This window comes from Callorhinchus milii, unplaced genomic scaffold (assembly GCF_018977255.1).
Source record: "Callorhinchus milii isolate IMCB2004 unplaced genomic scaffold, IMCB_Cmil_1.0 Scaffold5, whole genome shotgun sequence".
In the NCBI taxonomy this organism is placed as follows: Eukaryota; Metazoa; Chordata; class Chondrichthyes; order Chimaeriformes; family Callorhinchidae; genus Callorhinchus; species Callorhinchus milii.
Genome location: NW_024704746.1, coordinates 17,590,029 through 17,613,666, shown reverse-complemented (window position 1 = coordinate 17,613,666; position 23,638 = coordinate 17,590,029). Strand labels below are relative to the sequence as shown.

Below are 23,638 nucleotides of genomic sequence, written 5' to 3'. Positions count from 1 at the left end.
CTACACTTCACAGTAAAATCTTGTGAAGCGCTTTGTGACATCTGAATGATGTGCTCAGGCGCTATATCAAATGCAAGGATTATTATTACATTATTTGAAATTGCAAATTAATTTGTAAAGATGGTGCTGTGCCCTTGCAACTAAGTAAAAGTCTGATGCGATAACACACAAACCTAGATTCCAGGAAGAACAAGCCAGTTTCCTACCAACAAGATTATATACGCATTTGTATTTTTAAGACGTCAAACTATTTACATAAATCTATTTGCGTATGAGATAAGTGCCTCGTTGTTCAGCTAATTTGATTCCAGTTGTTCGTGATACTGTATCATTATAGTTTTTTAATTTAATTACTTTTATTTTAGATGTTCCTCTTGAATGCTTCATCTGCCGTGATGTAGAGATGACAGATCAGGACTCCCTGCTGCAGTATTGTGACTGCAAGAGTTTAGTCGCTCATCAAAAGTGCCTGCTGACCTGGATACAAAAGGTAATAAAGCTTCATAATAGCTCGCAAGCATTTATCGATCAGCTTACCAAAACAAAGCCTTCAATTACGGTGACATTTCTGTCAGTGAAAAATTCCCACTCTCTTGGCTGTCACTGTACAAAGACGAGCATTATCCAATTATTCAGGTCTTTGCAGGATCCTCTGATGTCTACACACAGGGACTTTAAGCCTTCTGTTTTTTCTCACCTCAGTTGTTTCAGTTGTAGATATTACTTTTCGCCCATGGTTCTTCTTGGGCCTTTTGTAGCAATTTATTTGCGATTTACTAAATTTAAAAGTACATTGTCGTGTGCTTAAAAGGAATCATGTAGTACTTTGGAAGAATGGAGAGGCAGCAAGATTATGGAACAAGAAGAGCCTGAGGTGACCCAACATCAGCTCAGCATGATTAAGAGATGATTATTAAAAGATGTTGGCCATGAGTGTTTCTACTAATGATGTTGTGGGAGGGCACTGATTAGTTCCCCCCTCCACTTCAGACTCAGTCCGCTAACTGTAATTCTCAATCTAAGTGGACAAAGTCAATGCAGAGGCCTATCTTTCCCTCTATAGCTGCAGTGCTCTCACTCTCTGGGACTCAGCAGACAGAACCTCGGTTTACTGTGTCATCCAAATGTTGCCACTGCAATAATGTGGTTCTTTCCCAGTACTGAGTTAAAATGTCAGCCTAGTCTGTGACATCCTAGTAATTATGCATATAGCAGTAATTAAACAAGCAAGGACTACATCTGCCACAAGTTGGGTTCATTTCAAGATTTGTTTACATCAAGGATTTTGCTTTCATCAGATTTACAAATAAAAGGATTGGAAGCCCTTTGGCCAAAATAAATAGAGTAGTGTTGGTGCAAAAATACACTTGCAGCACTTTAAATGACTCTAATTGTGAGGCAATTTCTGTTGATTTCAGTCAAATTATCTTAGATCTTCCTGGGATTAGCTAAATCAAGTTATAATTTTCGGAGGAGGTTGAGCCAACAAAAACTGCCTTAAGCAACTCTGCAGCAAATAAAAATTATTTTGAAATTGGGATGAGTGTTTGGATTATCAGTGCTGTGGAAATGTAGAATTTAAGAGGCTGAAACCTAACCCTGAGCTGAGGAAGATGAGAGCTTTCCTATGCTAGAAGCGCTCTGGAATGCTACCCCATGTGAGGGGCACTGTATAAATGCAAGTTGTTGTTGTAGAATGTCAGATTAGACATCTACCTACAGGCAGATACCTACCAGGTATCAGATCCTTGGAACACCCACCGTGGAGATGGGACAAAATAGATAAAAATGAAAAATAGCAACATAAAGTTCAATGCTATGTTATTTATGTAACATGCATTCCTGTACTATATTCACCAGAAGGAAATATGGGAAAGAAACAAAGGACCCATAGTGAAAACGTTGGTTCCTATGCCAGCCAACATGAGAAAATTCCATGAGACAACAGGACTTATTCGATTGTAAATTGCATCACAACATATACAGTCAATTCACTTTACAGTATATTCTGTGAAGTGCTTTGAGATGTCTCAGAGATGTAAAAAGGCATTAGCTATATCAAATGCAAGAATTATTATTATTTATTCTTATATTTGCAAAGAAATCCAGTGACTCTGGCTTCATGAGAAAGTGTTTGACACACTTTGAGATTAGCCGGGCATCATTTACATCACATGAAAGTATTGCGATGACAATAATGTATTTTAACTTGATTTACATTATGGTGTGGAGTTTTTGTGAGGAAAACACATACTTCAGCACTTTTCCATGGAGACAATAGCCCTTTTAATGCAACTTCAGCCGTTCCACCAGAGTTTGTGCTAACTTCCAATTTTAATTAGTTTCCTTAAATTCCTTGCCTCTCTGGTTTTCAAGGGTGTTAAGTTTGAGGAAAGCAATTTCCAGGCCAGCCAAAAAAGGATCAAAGGGAAGAAAAAAAGAGAGAAGGAAATATGGGAAAGAAACAAAGGGCCCATAGTGAAAATGTTGGTTCCTAGGCCAGCCAACATGAGAAAATTCCATGAGACAACAGCACTTATTCAGTTGTAAATTGCATCACATTCACTTCTGCATCTCAACAGGACAATGTTATGTAAATTGTGTGAATTGTCACAATTCTGTGAAGACAGAGAATAAATAGAAGCAAGCTGCACAATTAAAACTATTTAAATCAAAACCCATACACACACGTGTGCACACACTCCGGATAAGCACGTCACTTACAATAAATTGAGATGCAAGTGTAAGTGAAATTTCTGAAATAGGAAGGATTGCACGGCAACAGATTTAAAACATCCAGAATTTGTGTTAGCTGAGATAAAAACAAGCATTTCCATGTTAGGGCCACTGAAGACCTTTCATATTTCGAGTGAGAACTATTTATTTTTTCTATGTAATGTTTGTTGTAATGTAGATTATGGTTCTCAGTTCCAAGGATTTCTTCCCATGTGATTCATCTGTGACTGAATCAAAAAAAATTTTAAGAGCTGCTTTTTTTCCTCTCCTTTTAAACTTGCATTGAATTAATCATTACAGTGACCGGGACAAATGGTTAATGATTGAGTGTGTGAAAGTCTTTTCCACCGTGTTTCTCAGTTTAAGGATTTACTGTATATTCCGCAACCCACAAAATATGTTCAAAATTGCTTCATATTGCATCTGTGCACTTGGATGACTCACTGACAATGATTGGTTTTACTGAATTCTGCTTCAATCGTTTTTTATAAAAGCAAGAAAATTGACATTGTGATGAATACATACAGTATTTAAAAGGTGCGGCCTTGCCTGTGGACTAACGCCAGTAATGTTGATACCCTCTGCTGAATTATAATGAAAGTTGAGAATTGTTTTGGCAAACTTTGAATACACTTGAACAATAAGTAGCACTGGAAGCCCTAACATCCAATTACTCATATGAACTCCCTGCATTATTGTTTTCTGATGTATAGTCATTTTTTGAAATTCTGTTCTGTGCACTTGCATTTGATGTGGTGTAGGGATTGTTTCACTTTTGAATCATTAATTTGTTACATATTAATAATGTAGTAATAAAATAACCGTTGGTTTCTAGGTTATTCAGCATAACTTAATCCCAAGAAGTTCCAGGAGTTATTCAGTAACAAATTGGCCCACATTCTCTTCTGCACCTCGGGATAATGTTATTTATGCTGTCTGTATATTGCCTTTTTCAGTGCAATACAAACAATATTGGCCTCTATGCAGCTGAGGAGTTGTAGTTTCACTGCCCCTTGAATCCCTGTGGAGTGCAGGATGCAGAGCTTTTTTCTGATGGCTCAAACAGATGTATAGAGCTGTGCTTTCTAGTCTCTGGTTTAGGCCATTTTAGTACAATCAAGAAGAACTGACAGCTCAGTCAACTCCTTTCAATCAGCCGAAATTCAAAGGAGACTACTGTACTGGTGCAATTTTATATCATTGTTAAATAAAGAATTTTCAAAAAGTGATCTTGGTACTGGCACGGGTCTGTGTGTGGCTGCAGGTGTGAAATGAAACCAAATGAACCAACCTCTCTGAATTTATCTTGTGTCCCTTAATGCCAGGTTGCAGTGACACCTTAAAATGCCCTTTTAACACTGAAAATGTAGGATGGCGTAGTGCCAATCGTGCAGTGTTAAAGTAACAGTAGGTTTTGCAAAGAAATTCACTTTTAAGATGATGAGAGTTGATGAATAACTGTCCAACTCGGGTAATGAGAATTAGTTATTAATATTTTATTAATGACATGTTAACATTTGTTGTGCCCATGATGGTTAATGCCAGTGATCCTAAACATTACTGTGGTGATTTGATAACTATTCATTATTAATCTAGCTGATTTGTTGCACATTCTGTTACATGGATGGGATATATTGTCTGTGAAAAAGTAATGTATTGTCACAACACACCAAACCATTTACCAAGACCTGCTATGCTGTTCAGAAAGGATCTTTTCAAAACTTGGATGTAAGTTTTCGAAACATTCAAACTACAGGACATTACAGTCAAATGGCAGCATGCAATTGATATAGATTAATTGAGTTTGGGTCAAATCCAAAAGAACCTTTGTCCAAATGAGTGACTCCAAATGCAGGATAATTTGAATCCAGATCAAATTGAAGGGCCGTTTTATTTCTTTGCTAAATACAGGATTAATTGACCAAAATGCCTCATATTTGTATTAAAATAATTAGGAAATTGATTCCCTAATCTGGACAGTTTCTCTTTTCTCCACCCCCGCCTCTGGAGCAGCAGATGTGACAGAAAGGATGTTGTGTCTGTCACTGTAACCTACACTGCCTAGAAAATGGGGCGATATTTAATATTTTTTTAAAAATTGTGGGTTTTCACTTAACTGATTATCGGTGGTAGAATTGCAGCATTGGTGAATCTTACACCAACAATACAGCAACAACAAAATTACATTTGTAAAGCACCTTTAACGTTGGGAGGACGTCCCAATAGTGAGTTAAGGCACAGCAGTTCTGGGCGGTGATAGAACCCAGTAAACTCCACTGCGTCTGAATGTTGCCACGTGTTTGCCCCCTTACAATCATACAGTAGAGACACAAAAGTGCCCTAAAATTCAGTCCAATTAGGACTAATGTGACAGGTTTGCACTCAGAGCTCATAAAGGCTAGATGCTTAGAGAGATGGCAATTTTGCTGTGAGCTAGGGAGCTCTTTCTGACATTGGCGCTGAGGTTTGCTGTCAGAGTATAATGTGGTTTGTCCTTGACCATTGTTAGAGCTGGCTTGAGCATGCTATTGTCCAACAGCAAAGTTATCCAGTAAAATTAGATTTAACAGATTCTTAGGACAGGATAAAACAATATAGTCAAAAGAAAGCATTGCTCTAATCAGTATGATGATCCTATCTGGATAAGGACCTTGAATCTAACCACTGGTCCTGGTAAACTGAGTGGTTATTTTATCTGTAAAGAAAATAACCAATCTGATATTGCTATGCTGATTCATTGGGGGTAAAGCAGAGATTGTGGATCAGTTCTTTCTCTTGCTAAAAAAAAGGAGTTTAGATACACACTTGGAATATGCTGAAAAGACTTTATCAATGCTGAAAGCCTATTCATACCCTTTTTATATTCATCGTTTAGTCTACATTTGGCAGTGTCACTGTGCTTCCTCCTCACTGCTGTGGTACAGTGACATCTGCTGTGGTGTCATCTGATATCAATAATCCCATCATTAATCTATAAAATCACTGCCAGGACAAGGGTTGCCAGAAACGGTGAGCTTCATATTGGACAGTCTGGGACTGTGAAGGCGCTTTTCCTTGATATGGTCCTAGTGTGGGCAGTCCACCACTTGTGACCCCCTAACCACTCTTACTTCGCTCCCTCTCTGCCCTCGTGGGATAATACAATGACAGCTACATTCAAGAGCACACACCATTGCCTAATACAAAATTCATTGCACTGTACTGTCTGCCAAGTTGCAGCACTCTGCACACAGTTAGTAGACTTACACCTACTCAGATCGTGATTAAATGCCCCTGTGTTCAGTGAGCCTCAGATGCAGCGGAAAATTGTAGATTTCCCTGTTTAATTAGCTTCCAGCATAATTTAAGTGCCTTAATTACTTTTTTCAGCAATGTCTTTGTGAACTGCTTCGAACACTTGCACCACTAGGCGGTAAATGCAAATTCTAATTAAACATCCATAACTCTTCCACACGCCAGAGGTTTCATGTTGCCTCATTTTACCTCACCCTCTTTTCCAAATAACTCATTCCAGTTGTTAATTATCCACTGGGTAAAGAAATACTTCCTGGTGTCATCTGTCCTAAAATTTCCTTTTGCAATCCTGAACTTGTCTCCTCTTATTCTGCTGCCTTTGTATCTGGAAATATTATTCCGGATTTACCTTCTCCATTTAAAATCTTATATTCCTGTATAAAGTCCTCTCTCAGACATCTCTGTGTAGTTTTAGTTAATTAAATTCCAGGAGTGCCCCAAAGACCACTCTCAAGACCCCTAAGGTCTCCTGGTCTTCTAAAATGCTCTTGCTAAAATGTGCCTGGCTCTCTGGGATTAAGTAAATAGGGTGTATCTCTCTGGGGAGTGTACACTCCATACCAGACAAACAGAAACTAAACGTGTGTAGAGCTCTCAGTCGTTTGTTTTAGAAACCCTTAAGAATGGTGCATGTGTTTTTGCATGTGTCAGAAACTTGGCTGAATCAATAATAATAATAAGTCTGCAACAACCTCCAAAGTGAGTCAATTTGACGAGTTAGGACATACCACTCAAAATGTTTTTTTTTGTTTTGGAGTTTCATTCAAAAACTTGGCCATGGACCAACTTCAACAAAAAAATGTGGAAAATGCAATGAGTTCCTGCCAAAATAAGTATGAGTTTTAACTGATGACTGATATGCTTGAGGAACGCCATATTTTCTGCAAAGTGACGTCATTTGAGGATTGGCCTTCTGGTATTCTTCATTGCTCATTTCATCCCCGTTCTGTTTGCGCTGATTATATCGAATTTGGGTCAACCTGAGGTGAGAAACTACCATGCTATTCCTGACCGGCGTATTTGAAAACTCCAGGAAGGAAACAAATCTCATCTTTAAACTGGTCCCTGAGTGAGATTCCTTTTCAATTGCATTTGGATAGTTTAATGGGTTTTACTTGTGCTGATGGCCCAGATCAGTATCACCTCCACATTACATTTGCCTGCTGCACAGCTTTAATGATATGTTTGATTTTCTTAATGCTCTGCTACTGAGACATGTAAGGCCTTCCTAAGGTATTTATTTAATGCTGGTCTTCTAAAGTTTTTACAGTTAACCATACTTAGAAACCACTTGCTCTAATTTTCCCATTTACTTCACTGAAGCTGATGATTCATGCTAGGAAACATCAGTGCAGGGTCTCCCCAATATCTCATGTAAATGGCCATTCTTCCATGTGTGAACCTGAATGCTGGCTTTGCGAAAATGGAGAATCTTAACCCTGAGCACAAGCCACCCTGTCCTCACCCAACAACACTGACACAGGGATTGCTGGAAAGCAATTGGCAATGGAAATGTTTGCCCCTTCCCAAACCCAGGAGCACTGAGGACAATTATAGCTCACTCGCTGTTGTCACGCTTCAATACACTGCAATACAATTTACATTTATATTGTGCCTTTCACGTCGGGAGGACGTCTCAAAGTGCTTAAAGTCAGCTGATTTAGGGCAAACTTTGGGTCAAACTGTTCCGAAATGAAATGTCAATCCAGAACTAGACTGGATCAGCCAGGAGAAGTTTTTTTTGCTGCAGACCAGGGGATTAGTTGAGTGCTTGTGAATGATTTACAAACCAGTCCTGTAAACAGATGATTCATTTTTTATCTCTATATGCACAATGCATTAACTTTCACTTACATGTCCCTTTCAGCTATGGGGCATTTGAAGAGAATTACTACAACGAGGTATATTTATGCAGTGGTTCGAACAGATAGTTGCGAACACTACAGCCTGTTAGATTTTCATAATAAATGAATCAGCTCTTGACTTTATCCATAACTTGGGTCATTTGTCTTTGATGACAGTCTTCAAAGTGGGTCATGCATGCAAATTCATAATGGTTTGTAACCAAGATTTTATGGAGTGGGCCAATAAAAAATGTTAAATGGTTTGGAACCGGCACCAGGGGACTGTCCAGACGCAGTACTTCAAATTAGTTTAATATAAAACAACATAAGCTCCATCACTGTTATCAGTGTAATTGTGTTCAAAATAAACGGACCGTCCGAAGTGACTGTTCCTTGAGAAGTGATATTACTCAGGAGTCGTGCATTTTAATCCGTTAATTAGTTCATCTCAAGCACACCTTCCAGAAACTGCACCTGTTTTCTTCATATTTGCAACATTGATTTTCAGTAATGATGATATTAATGACAAAATTAGAAACATTTTGAAAATGCTGATGGAGCGTTTTTAAATTCAGGGAACGGAACGGGATCTTTAACGAAACTTTAGACCAAGTTAAACTGCAATTTAAGGCTTGCTCCAGAACGCCACCGCGATTATTGAGGGCTATAAGATTGATTGAGGGTCTGCAAACTGCTGTGCAGTCATAGCAACGTCAGTTCATATTAGCACAATTTAGAAATGTCCTCTTTTGCTTTTCTCATGAATGGAATTTTTTTGTGCAGGGCTTCAGGAATGAAGAAAGGCTGCGATGTAAAGTGTGCACAGCTGAGGTAAGTTACTGTCTGCCAGCAATGGGGGAGAGGGTGGGGGAGATAATACACATAAGATAAGTGTATTTATTCTATCTTCATAAGATTTTCTGTTAGTTAAAAACAAATAATTGTATTAGGAGCTATAAAAATAAATATTGCCAATGATCCTCAAGATTGAGTGCTAAAAATGTTTAAATCTTATTATCCTGGGGGACCACTTGCAATTAAAGTGATGTAATGGGTTTTTGAGTCATATCAGCATTTGTGAGATGTGAGTGCTGTCTGCCATTACATTAAAATTGACATTGTGTCTAACATTTAAATAATGTGCACTCCAATGTGAGCTTTACCATGCTAGATCTACATATGAATGCGTCTAAGTGCTGTACGAATCCTTTTCAACTGCAGTATGTGAGGTACCTGCTATTTAGTTGTAGTGAAACATCAATATTCCTCATTATCTGAAGTCAGTGTAATGAGTGATAGACTCACCAAAATTTAAATCAACATAATGTTGAAATTTTAATTGTCTTCAGAATGTAGGTTCNTTTTTATGATTGTCAATTTATTTCTAATTATTTGAGATGTTTTACAGATGTTTTTAAGCTTACTCGTGAACCTATTAATTTCAGTCCTATTTGTTGGCATAACTGATGGAAAATGTGTTCTAAATTACTCCATAAACTTAATTTAAGATCATATTATTCATTTGGTGACTTGTTAACTTTTAAACCACAATGTGTTTCATTCATAACCACAAGAACTGTGCAGAATTTAACAAAATGTGGATTGCATTTGTTGCCATTTTCTTTGTCTTTTTAGCCTATTGTTAGTTCTTACCCATTTTTATATAACAGCTTCCTACATTGAAACACTTTATCTACTAACTTAAAATAGCTCAGTGGTAAAATACATGTTTTACTGGTGTGCAAATCAGAAAGGCCACAGATTCAATCCATACCGCTGCTGATTTAGCTGATCTCAGCTGGGCCCCAGTATTCCTAAAGAGAAAAATATAGGGTTTCCACTGCTGATCATTATACATTGAATGCTACTGTAAGATGCATAGATACAGACATTGGATGAGGGGAGGTTTTGGCTTGGGTATGAATGTCTTGTTCACTATAATTGAATGTCCTGCCTGATCACACTTGGGCAAAGTATGTGCAAAGCAGTTAGGGCCCATAGACCCATGTTTCAAAATGAGCTATCTGGGAGATAATGGAGGGGGAGAAGTAAAGATTCGCTCCCTTATCATTTCTTTCAACACTAACCAGGTAGAATCTTTCACATATTTTCTGAGTGTTCATAAAAACAGACTTTGTATTCAACATTTCCCTATTTCCTTTCCCCCCCTTTTTCTATTCCTTGTAGAGATCAGATGGGCTCTTCACCATCATCAGTCCATACAATCCTCCCGTACTGGAATTCTATGAAATGGATTGACATATGGCCAACACAAAGCTATTTACCCTCTTCCCTATACATGACAATTGGAGAAATACATTATAACCATGGTGCCACCTGTCCACAAGACTATCATAGATCTGATAACACATGAGGAGGCAGTGTCCCATCTCTCACTGGATTATCAGGATTAATATCTAGACATATTTTGTAAATATGATCAAACATCTATGTAGACAGATATTTTGTCCTTGCATCTGTGTGGTAACTTTGCATTCAGAATTTGGTTTTGTCCTCATGCCTTGCAGATGTGACGACAGGACTGTAATGAATACAGTGTATAACCGTGTGAAAGAGAGATGGAATACAGCACTCTTTATCAGTTTCCATCCCGAGAGGCACATTATTGGAAAACAAACTCCCACACCTTGTAAAAATAAATGCTTGATGTTTTGAGACTTTATGAAACCTGTGAAAATACAATTTGCAATGAGATTTAGACATTTCACTTAGCTTCATGGCTGAACTTCCCCCAACGTAGATTGTTCTCTAAAAAACACATATCTTTTTATTTGTTATCGGTTGTTAGAAGGTAATAACCAACCAGTTCACATAGAGAAAAATGGAGAGAGTTTATCTGTAATATCAGTCTGGGAACAAAGAACAGATTAACTGCAGTTCTATCATTCTATTAACAACAGCAAGTGTAATATCCCAGTTAATTTATTTTACTCAATTCTTAGCTAACCAGGGTGGCATGGAAACTGCAAATTTAGGCTACATATTAGTTTTTAAAGAGATAATTCTATCGAAAGAATAAAATGATGCAAACATATCTCTGTTTGTGTTAAACACCCTGGCACGCACATGCACTTTGAGGATCAAAAGGGAACAAAACATATTAATTAACCTTGTGAATACAATTTCATTATTATCTTGTGTGTATACAATCAAATTCTATACAGATTTTACTTTGTAATATTCTATTTGTCCCATTTGCTTTTTCATGTTGCACACCAAACATATTCAAGATAAATGCCAGCCCATAATGCATAAGATGTAATTGACTAAAAGGCCAAAGTTCCTTTTTCAGTAAAATCAATTTCCATAATATTAGTTACGTTAATTGTCAGCCCAATGTTTGCAGACACATAACTAACAATAAATTTGCTGCACAACAATATCATTAGTCCACAAAACTGAGCTTATATTAATTAGGGTTTCATTTATACTGTCATCAGATGTATTCTGCATTTTAAAGAGAATATCCTTTGTGGTTAGATACATACAACACTCCAGTGAATACAGCCTCCATTTAATGCTCTTGCCATTTAATTCTGGTGGTATTTTGGGAACCTCTTACTGAGAGGTCACAAATGCAGGGCATTATGTACGAGTTATACTAATTTGTTAGGGCAATGAATACATTAATTTCATTAGTAAATGGCCTTAAAGCAATAATTACCAGTGTGGGTGTGCCAGAAGAGATCATGTTAAAATTTGGCTGTTAATTATTAAGATTTTGTTCAGAGATACCCAGCTTTGACATCCTACCTGAACGTCAGCATGAAAACTCTGTGCGCACTTGCTTTCCTCCCAGCTACATTTCTTTTCTTTCTGCTGAACATCCCCTGTCATTGTGTATCGATGATGTTGCCTGACCTAAAGAATTAAAAAGGGAGCCAACAAAAAGCCTGTGAACAGAAATTTTAAGTAGAACATTAACTCTTTAGTTACTCATTAAGGCTTGTGATTGACATTGTCAATGCAGGTACACTTGTAATTCTTGCTGTGCTGTAGTTCAGGTCAATACAAACAGGTGGAATTTAGCCATGGTGGGTTTGTAAATATCCATATACTACATATATGGTCAGTAAAGGTAATTCAAATGTAATCCAGTTCCTGGCAATATCCTAATTGTTATGAAGTCGCACGTTTCCTCTATAAATAGTGCAGATGAAAGACTGTTTTAATTAATTATTGCATGCACTTCACACTGCAGCACTTCACTGTAGTATTCATTTCAGTGTACAGTTCTACGTAATCACAGTGTTAGGATTGTTATTGAATAATGTAGAATCTTTGAGAGCTATTAAAAATTCATATTACGGCAAGGGGCATGTTATAGAAAGGGCATTTCATTTGTTCTGTTAATGAGTGGTCAGAACTATTCAGTGTTAAATCACAAAGTGCAGTTCAAATGCTGAGAGTGAATTGTACAGCTCAACTTCATGAGTGGAGTAAAAGCCGTATCAAAGTATTAGGCATTCACTATCATCATATTTATCTGATTGTGCAATAGTGGGGGGCTGCTGTATATATACAGTATGGAAAGCATGAGAGAAACAGACTGGGGAGTTCTCTAACATAATTTATTTCCACAGTTTGGGCTTTCAAATGTTAACTATTCAATCGCAATTGCATGACATTGATAAATGTTTCAGCACCAATATCAAACAGTATCATTTGAGTCAACAATATTTCATTTCACTTTCAGCAACCAATGTTGTATTGTTCAGGGCCTCAGTAACAACACATTACATTTACATTTTTGTTTAGCGCCTTTCACGTCAGGAGGACGTCCCAAGGCGCTGAATACAAACACAAACATTACCATAAAATGTGTGAATATTCTGCAATTGGAGGTGAACAGTCTAAGACATGAGAACAATTTTTAAATATAAGGAATAGTGAATTCAATGCTAAGGTCTCAGCTACAGTTGTCTTATACTAGATAACATTCTATTCGTGACCTATATAGTACTAACACCTATTAAGGCTAGATAATAATTGTGTTAGTCCTAATAATGTATTTGATATTGATCCTCAGTCATACTCAGAGGGCAATACATTCTATTTCTGTTTTTTTTTCTTAGAACCCTCCAGTACATCATCTAAGTACTGTTTTTCATGTTAAACTGGAATGTAAATTTCAGCAAGTTATTCAATCATGGACGTGTCACAGCTGAGCCTAATGCATTCTTTGCTTATGATACCCATATGCAGTAGATCACACAATAGGTTTGGATAAAGAAATCCATATGCCCCACCTTATCTCATCCTTCCAGACTATCTACCCTACAGTCTTCCTATCACAACATTAAGCTGTTTTTAAATGAGTCCAGTTGCCTGGCCTCAAGCACCCTTCCTGGAAACCTGTTCTGGCCTTCAATTAACCTTTGGTTAAAGAACTGCCTCATGGTGTCTGAAATTGCCCTTTGCAACTCTAAATCTATGTCCCCTTGCTCTATTTGTTTGGTGCATCCTAAAATATCATTGTGGAGTTACTTTCTCAATATGTACATTATCCAGCAAAAATCATTAGTTAACAAACAGGAGCAAGATTCTTTTAGCTATTCCATTTTCCAGGATAAACCAGAAATCAACCCAATGAACTTCTGCTCTGAACAGCTAAGTGCGTTTCTCATCAGATCATTGGGGGAAAGAGAACAACACCCATTTCCTTTTTATACAGTACTTCAAAACAATTGCTTTAGTAATTGGTTTAATTTTAATCATGTTTTTAGCAGTATGCTTAAAATGTCAATGGCATCACATTTATTGTTGCTGTGCGTGATTGTATCAAGTGTTACTTTTGAACTCCAACCTGTAGAGGATGTCGTGCTGTATGCTGTATAATTGGCACTTACGCTGCACTTGTATAGGAAACAGATATAGAATAATGGCTGCTGTAGTCTAGCTCTTGGAAATGCAAAAGAAATTGAGTGCTGTAAAGGTCTGATGTGACACATGTGCATTGCACTGTTTCTAATGATTAGGGCTTAGTTGCAGTAGAATAGTCTACATTGATTGCATTAATGAATGCCTCTAGTAATTAGCTGGGGGACGTACTTCACTGCAGCCTAGTGCCACTACATACACAACGGTGGATTATAATTCAAAAATGTATTAAAGGGTTGTTTGAAATGTAACAGTTACTGGAGTTTCATTATTGATTCTAGTGAGTAGGAAATGGTGCGTATCAGCAATCATTGATTATAGTGACTGCAATCACAAAATTCCACATTTGCTGCTGTAGTTTTCAGATTGATCAGAGGATCAGTCTTAGGATGATGTGACCAGTGGTCCTTCAGTAACATTACAGTTGTTTTTGTCCCAAGTAGTCTCAATGGATGTGTCTGAAATTGAGCATTTTCTCCCTCTTGGAGGACTTGTTCTATTTGGCATGTATGGTTGTACAGTCTGACACTAAATCAATTCAGTTGACTGCTATGACACAATCAAGGTATCAGTCTCTTCAACATCTTTTTTTCTGTGCAATGTTAAGAGTTACTGTGTCCTACTTTTTATGTTATCCTCGATTTCCTCCTCTCTTTTCCTGCCCTGTCTTCAAGGCTCTGACTGATGCCGGGGTTCAGTATCAGAGGAATTTAGACCCCGGTACCTTGCCCGAATGTCTGTTCTTCATAAATCAGCTTCAAGCATAAATGTTGGCAGACTGAGTGGCAATGAAGGGTGAATCACAATTCATATTAAATCTGCCCTTACCTGATGTCCCTATCACTCATTCTGAGGCATGGGTCACTGGATATTGATAAGGAGCACCAATCCCTGATAAGGTTTCCTCTCCTGAACCCTGGGTTGCTGAAACCATCTATGGAACTTGTACAAGGATAAGGTCAGCTAACTAATAAATAGACTGGGTATTGAGACCGGGACCTTCTTGTCTTTAAAGCTCAGGATTATCCTAGGAGGTGAGCCTTTGTTTAGTTTATGGAACTAGAGTAGATCTTTTTAGTTGACTGTAGCTGGTAAATACTTGACTTATAATCCTGCTTTTACTCTGATTGGTAACGTGGCATTAACACATCATAATACTTACTGCAAGTGTCCTCATCTCCTCCTCATATCTTTAACATTTACAGATCTGCTGTGCAAACATAACATATTTGTGAAGCAAACGTGCATTGCTCAAATTCTGCTCCCCTCAGAGAAGGTCAGGCTGTAGGGCAAACCTTTAATGGAATTAGTCTAATACAGTAAAACAATTGCATTTGTACAGTACACAAGATTATGCTCCAAACCACAAAGTAGGTTTGGCTTTGTTTCATCTCTAATTCCCCCTCCAATGTAGCTGCAACAATTAGTCCCATACGGCTGTCCAGAGCCATCTATTTACCTATTTGTCTGTCTATATGTCTGTCTGTAAAACTTTCATTTGTCACCTCAATAATTCATTAATTTTCATTGGACTTAAAAAAAATTGACTTCCTGTCTTCACAGTTTTGTATGAATTTCAAAAATCGTCGCATCGAAAACTGTCCATGTATTTATTCCTCTTTATCAGACGTGTAAATTAAACATGATAAGTGACATCATCAGCACATTGTTCTGCTCAGATCGTTTTCTTCTGTTTTTATATTCTCTATGTAAGTTCAATGGCTATGAAAAGTATCCATTCATAATTCCACAAAAAATGATTTGGGGAGTAAGCTTTTATCTTTCAAGATAAATATTCGCCATTTGCAATTATGTTTGTCCTTGTTATTGCATTCCGATGGCTCTTTAAATAATTCCCAAACTATTTACATTCAATCTACAGAACACATTTGTGAGATTTTCCAACGCTTTCACTAAAATTCTGTCACTACATTGAATAAGCTGCTTCCAAAATGTATTATTACCCTATTTAAAATTCAGTGGCACCTATGGGAGTCGCTCTGGGGTGTATTATAATGAGGCCAATGATGAATATTATATTGCTATTTGCAAACTATCCAATATAAATGCTTACTCTGTTACTGTTTGCACAAGAGTTATGTCAATTTTTATTTTACTATACGACAGAAATATGGTAAGCTAATGGTAACTGACAGTGAGTCATTGTTTTGCAAGGAAGGTATTTGAATAAAAAGCTTGGGGGTTCCCCTGCCATAATGTCACATCATGCTGTAACTAGAAACGAGAAACATTTTTATTGACAGCATGTGTGCATGTATTTACTTGTGCAAGTATGAGATAATTCACAGGAATATTAAGAAGCACTGTTGGGAGGTAAAAATACAGAATTACTTGGTATGGAAATAAAGACAAACCTGACCGTATTGTGCGATTTTGGTGTGGAAAAATTTTGCAATTTTTTCGATTAAAAGGAACGTGTAATATTCAGAATCAATAAATCTCGGAGCGAGAGCAAATAGAAACTAGAAATGAGCATAATGGTATACTACAGGCCTACTTAAAATATTGAATCTAATTGAGTTAAAAATCTGACATTGGTATCTCAATGTGCTCTATCAGGATTTTGTTGTTCCCATCTTTGTTCACATGGCGATTTGCAATTTGAGACAAGCAAATGGAAACCAATCTCTGCGTCACTTAGATGGAGGCAATACAGGGTGTTAGTCACCTCAATAAATCTTGTATATCTTAGTGATTGCTTACAAAGTGACATTGGAAATAGCTCTGGAAAAAAGGTCCAGTCTGCCCTCTCAATGCCAACATTATTTAGACATAAACTTCCCCACCATAAGGGTTAATAGAAAGTAGGGAATTATCCATAGTTGGAGATGTGTTCAATTTAATTTAGTGGAGGGCAGAGAGGACTGCCTCTATGAAGTATAATTTAGTGTTCTGAAAACTTTGTGATTTGACATTTGCTTTATAAATAATGTAACATGGATCCCAAATTCCTCTGCTCACTGGTTAGTCCTTGAAACCTATACTAAAAATTGATAAACTGAGTAAGAATGAGTCAACCAGACTAACAAGACTTAATTTGCAATTCTGGATTTCTGCAGTCTGGACTTTCCAAACCTGTTCATCCTGCAACCAAATACACACAGATAAATTAATTTGAGAACTTAGTAGCAGAGTGAAACAGTGGCTTACCTCCAGACTTTCAACAAAATAAAGTTTTTTGTAATAAAGGGAACTTATTCCGAGCACTAGGCCAACTGAACCCAATAGACTGGCTGTGATATATGGTTTAGAATTGTATTTATCTATACTCTATAGCTCACTCACCAAAATAAACACTGTGTTTTAATAGCAAACTCCATTTTTGTGCTTTAGATTCCAAGTGCTTTGAGACGTCTAGAAGATGTGATAAGGCGCTATATCAGATGCAAGAATTATTATTATAAATCCGTTCTTCACATTTAATTATGGAAACTGCAACATAAACTGCAGGGTATGGGAAAAGGGTAGGTAAATGGGACTGACACAGGCAAGAGTGCTACCAACTGAGACAGGCTGACTGACGCCTGTAGACATTGTCCCGTTTTTCTTTATTGCACATCATGCATTTATCCAATCTTGTTACACATCCGATTGAAATATAATGCAGGTGGGGATAGAAACATGATTTTTCACTGTAAATTATAATCCAAACCTAGCATTGTCTCTGTGATGGGGGAAAAACATTCTGCATTTCATTTCTTACCAGAGGCTGAAATTCGAAGAGATCTTGTATTTGCATTATGAACCTCACATAAAACCAAAATAATAACCCTGAATGCTGAAAATATCCGTTTAAAATTCCACACCTTACCTTTAGCCTGATTGTGACCCTTAAAGTTTGTATAAATAATGCTCACTGACATTTTCCTCTTGAGTTGTAAAATATACATTAAAAACCAGCTGGCTTGATATATCGTAATTAGGGTGTCCAATCCTTCAGATCTTTAGCTCCCTGATCAAGTTCAGCTGTATCTGCCAAATCAACCTTACTCTATGCCCGCACTTAATTTAAAAAAGGACTGTGTAACCAAATTCTGACTTACTTTAAATGCTATAGGCACATTTCTATTATTCAACTGAATTGGATTACCAGTGTAAATACACATCAGTTAGTAATTGTCTGGGTCCATTCATTAACTGAATATTGAATTACCAATTGATTAGCCCAGTAACTGGAGAAGTTGGAAAGTGGGCAGTTTGGGGGTGAAAATATAAGCAACATTTCACATCATTAATGCTGTAAATTCTCAGTTAGTTTCCAACGTGCTCTGTAAACCAAATTCAAATAATGCTGATTCCAGCTTATGTATTAAAAATGACCGCGGAAATGAGAGTAAGTTGAGTAAAACTGACCCATTTTTTCAGAAATCCTACAATGTTAATGACCTGCAGTTAATTAATTGTGAAATGTTGCGATCATGACATTAATAATAAAAAAAGCACAAAATCAGTTTTCTGGAAGAGTGCCTGCAAAAATAACAGGAGTCTTCAAGGAATATTAAAGTAGATCAGCAATGCTGAATTGTGAAGCTTTTTTTTCCAGAGAAAAAAATACTGAATTAGATGGACAATGCCAGGAAGCAGTCTTCCTGTGTTTATTTAAATAAATAATGGTCAGCCTGTCATTACCTGATTAGACTCCACTGTCCAATAACATGTTTGCTGCTGGGAAAATTGTTCAAACAGCATGTGGAGCTTGTGACTTGTGACCCCTGAAGCAGAACTGACATAAGAAGCCTTCAAACAAAATTTCCTACAAGTATCAGGGAGTCACAAAAGGTCATTTACCAAAGTGAACAAGCCCTTATGGCTAGACGTATTTAGAGCAGGTCAGGGCATGACACAGTATTATTTGTGTCACATATGTTGCCAACCACTAGTTTTCTAAAGAGACTCCAAATAAGTCTGACTTTATATTGGAACATTATAATAGAACTAGCAAAAAAGAAGGACCCAGCTTTGCTCTCTTTTTCATATGTGAACCTTTACCTCACTTTGACTGAGATTTGTCTCTTTTTACCTTGTTCATGATATTTTGGGGATATAGTTTTATTTTGGGAGCAGCAAAGAACACAGGAATTTTTAATGATATAGGAGTAAGGGACTTAAAATATTGAATTTGTTTCCAAGGAACCCAGTTAAGGAAAACATATTTGTTATTTAAAATGGGTTTTCCGATTTAGCTCAGAAATGGATATGCATCGTTAATCAAATCACATTTAATCGCTTTTCAAAAATTTTGTTAGGAAATTGTAGGAATTCAATTTGTAGGTCAAATTCACAGTCACTAAACTTTCCAGTAAAACTGTGTGATGCACTTTGAGCCATTTCAGCAACGTGACTAGGCATCATATCAAAATACTAGGATTATTATTAATTTTTAAAAAATTCCGTGCTCTATCCTCTTTCAGTTTTTAATTTGTTTAAAAAATAAATCCTTGTGCTCAGGATGCTTGGTATTTATGTACGCGATGGACATTTCAACAGTCATTGCAGTGAGTAGAATTTATCAGGATTGTGATTCATTATGAGCCAAGGCAATCAAAAGCCGTTAAGGGTATTTTTTCCACCATGTGGTAACAAAACAATTCACTAGTTTTCATTATTTCCAAGGAGTTCCCTGTTCAGAACAGAAAGAGAAAATTTACCATTATAATTGCAAGCATGTTCAAGCTTTCATATTCAGAAGGTCTGCAAATGCCTTCTCATGAGACATAGATGAAGTGAAGCTTTTTTTACATAATGTCGTGCTATATGTTTCTTCCTGGAGAAGATTGGAATCCTTCTCAGGTCTTGGTTTCATTGCCCTTATCACTACCTTCCTTTACAATGTAAATTCTGACTCTTTTTTTCCTCTTGGGCGCATAATGTGATACAGTATTACAGGTCACTCTGTGTATAAAGTAAATTTCGTTTTTGGTTCCTGTTAAGAGGCACCATCATGCTGTTTAATGGTACATTTGCAAAGCAGGATCTGATTAGAACTGTAGGAAAAAAATCTTTACTTTCCTGAGGGCTTGGATAAGATTAGGACAGTTGGAAAGTAATCTAGGTTTAAAGCTTGGGCTAATAATTGGTTGCAATCAAAACAAAGAGAAAAATTACTTTGCATTTGATTCCAGCTGAAGGTATATGGCTTTCTTTGGATTGACTAAAGCCTGTTGTTCTTATTGTATTGTCGAGATTTTCTGAAATATGATGTTCTCTTGATGGAAAAGGAATAGAAGATTTTCATGTACTTTCGTTTTAAAAGATAAAGTGCAAAATGATCACAATCGCTCTGTTATACGTTTTAAATATAGAATATATATTTATGTAGACTGGCTTTTAGGATTAGCAACTGACCTATTGCAACATCTCCAGTTTGTATCGGCCAATGGTGTTTCCTTCTAACCCTGCACCATTACGTGCAGCGTTCCTCAGGGCTCTGTCTTTGGTCCTCTCCTCTTTAATATTTACACGCTTCCACTTGATGATGTCATCCTCAGGAACGGGGTTAACTTAAACATGACTTCCAAATTTATTTCTCTGTCTCCACTTTTGATTACAGGACCACTGATGTCCTGACTGATTACCTGTCAGACATCAAATCCTGGATGGGAGCTAAATTTCTCCAGTTGAACACCAGCTCGGGTCCAAATCCACGACTGTCCAGTTAGTGCCTTGGGATGTCCTCCTGACGTGAAAGGCTCTGTATAAATGCAATCTGTTGTTGACTATTGCTTTTGGTCATCTCCCCTTTTTCCGCACCACTTGGGTGCCCCGTCAAAATGTGTAAAATGCTTTGAGATGTTCTCCCAATGGAGTAGGTGTTACGAATGTAAAAGGTGTTATTATTGTGGTAATTCAGCTCCCAATGCCAGTGGACCACAAATACCACGACACTTTATGGAAGATCCTTGACATGTTAAAAATTACACTCCTAAAGAAAGAACTCTCAATTTAATGATTATATTGACATCATTTTTTGGAATACTGCACTCAGTTATCTATTAAGATTGGTTGTCAAGCTGTCCATGTTGTTCGGTACTAGGGTCATATGTTTTATCTTCAAATGTATGCTCCTTCCTTCCCTCTCTTTAAAATTGAAATATCTTCAAACATCTGAATCTGGCTTTGTTCACTGTTGCATTAGTTTTATCCATCTTGGCAATGAATAATTGGTTGTAATGTGAGCAAATGAACACTGCAAGTGAGGGTAAAGGTGTCATTTCAGATTACAACTTCATTCCTCATAAAGTAAATCCTCAGGCTAAGTGACGAAAAGCAAACTTTTCAAAATTCTGAGAAGTAAAGCCTCCCTTCTTTAAATAATATTTCAAACCTTTGGCAATCAAGAACTCAAGCACTTCCTCCCAACTGGAATATTTCCGAATCACTTTCAGGGTTTTCTGTCACACACGATCCCTTCCCACAGTTGGATGAGTTTATGATTTTTGGGTTCTTTAATGGGCAGGCAGTTAGAGCATTATAGAATCAAGGTGGTTTATCTCTGGGGCAGGATATACGACCTTGTGTTGTGGTGGATAAAGAAAATTAGAGGATATTATAATGTTTTAAACCTGAGTTATGAAATCCTCACAAGTTTCCCTATTTGAAACTTTATTTTGATTTCTTTGCTTTCAATGGTCTGGACAACTGATACTGTCCACAGCGTAGAACTAAAGGGAACATCCTTAAACTGAAGGATTTGTGGTGTCTATGATCAGCAAATCCCCCGTAGTCATCTGTTTTATTATTTCTTAATGTGGGTCTTCCCAGTCCCAACTCTAATTGGAATTTGAAATATGCCCTTGCTAAAGAAGAGATGAGCATTATGAGCACCTTTCCTTCCTCGAATCAGATATTGGATCATAGTTTCTGGCTGGGGAGGGAGGGCTCTAATCCTCTCTGGGTCCCTCAGACAGGGCATTTTCCTGAAAAGCAAGCAGAAAATTCTCCACTTAGGTCCAAGGTATCCTTCCAAATTCTCTTTTCTCATCTCTCCTGCAGTATCAAGTTCAGAGTAATCATTCTTCTACATTACCTCTGCACTGGCATTTCTAACTCTGTTCCTCCACGAAGACCAGGTTAGAACCCTTTTAATTAAGTATGTGTAACGCACCATTTGCGAGTGAGAAAAATGGCTTGAAAATAGGTGCTAATAATAATAATAATCTTTGCATTTGATATAGTGCTTTTCACATCGGGAGGACGTCCCAAAGCCCTTCACAGAATACACTGTAAAGTGAATTGACTGCATATTTGTGGGCGAACACGGCAGCCAATTGCGCACAGCAGTGTCCCACAAACAGTGGTAGAGTCATAAAGTGACCAATTTATTATTTTTTTGGGGGTGTTTGGAGGGATTATTATTAGGCGTGTGGAGTAAGGAAACTTGCCCAAAGTTTCGCCCTGCCTGGAATTGAACTCCGGTCTCTCACTTGCAAAGCGAGTGCTCTAACCACTGAGCTACAGGACGCCCCAAATCAAATGCTGTGTCAAATTTGAGATAAACAGGGTTTTGTTTCCACATTCATTGTGCGTTTGTGCAGTTTTTCCATTGAAAACAAGTCACTGTTGTATTTCTGTCGCAAAACGGGAGATATATCAAAATTGCAGATGACAAATGGATTTATGCATTACAAATACTTTGGAAATTGGACCCTTATGTATGATCTACATTCTTTATCTCAGAATGCATGCAAATTATGCAACTGATGTCCCTACTATACTTTTTAATGGCTGTTCATTATTCAACACATTCACTACATATTTTATGTTTATCATATTTGCCAGGAAATTCATAAATCACATGCAGGCAAGTAAAAGGCCTGTTCTGAAATGTTAATTGTGTGTTTTATAACGTGCAAAGCGAAAGTCTGCTTAGCTATTGTTGCAGCTACTAAGCAAATTGTGGAGTCCTGTAGCTCAATGGTTAGAGCACTCGCCTCACAAGCGCGAGACTTGGGTTTGATTCCCAGCAGGATGAAACCTTGGGCAAGTTTCCTTACTCCACACGCCTGCTAATAATCCCTCGAGAGAAAGAAAACAATAATAAAATTGGTCACTTCAATCCATGACTGTTTGTGGGACACTGCTGTGCCCAATTGGTTTCCCCCACAAATATACAATCAATTCACTTTACAGTATATTCTGTGAAGCGCTTTGAGACGTCTAGAAGACGTGAAAGCGCTATATCAAATGCAAGGATTATTATTATTATTTAAATAGTTAGTGATCAGGAAAAAGTATAGTTGACTCTGATGTGACAAATTTGGGTGTTGTCACACTTACCTAGGGCTGGAAGTCTTATGTCAAATGTAATAACTGGAAGTAGTTTCCAAAAGAATTGGTCATAATCATAAAGAATAATATATGGGTCACAATGTGATACCACATTTATACAACAAACAGACTCGAGCACATAACCTGCAGAAACAATGACGTCTGGTTGACTCATTGCATTGAATAATGACAGGCACGTACTGTGCCGTGGTTTTTAAAAAAAGGGAACAAAACCAAACTTATGTGGAGACATTTTAATTTGGCTGCTGAGATCAAGAGTTGAGAGAGATTTCCTGAATACAGTCATTTGATTCTTGTTGGAAGTGTGAGATTGTGTGGTTGCCTGGTGACAGAGACCTGGCCCATGCAAGAATTTGGAAAAGAAGCAAAGACCTTTTAAGTCATTTTAAATGTTGTTAAGAGTGTTTTTCGACCAGGTGCTCCCCTTCCCCCCACACCCCAGAAGATGCATTATTGGTCTGAGAAGAGAATTGGCAGCCTTGAAAAACAATACTGAGATCAATTGGGCTGAAGAGCTTTCTTCATCCATAACCTCTCTTGTGATCTTGTGTCAG

The 23,638-nt window shown here is 37.4% G+C and overlaps 1 protein-coding gene across 1 annotated transcript in view; it reads left to right on the top strand.

Annotated features, from left to right (window-relative positions):
• The window catches only part of LOC103174681, an 89,916-nt gene that overhangs the window by 17,551 nt on the left and 48,727 nt on the right, over nt 1–23,638 (top strand). The window contains exons 4-5 of the mRNA XM_007887180.2: nt 366–490; nt 8,658–8,705. Coding sequence (XP_007885371.1) covers nt 366–490; nt 8,658–8,705 — 173 coding nt within the window. The remainder of the gene's footprint in view (nt 1–365; nt 491–8,657; nt 8,706–23,638) is intronic.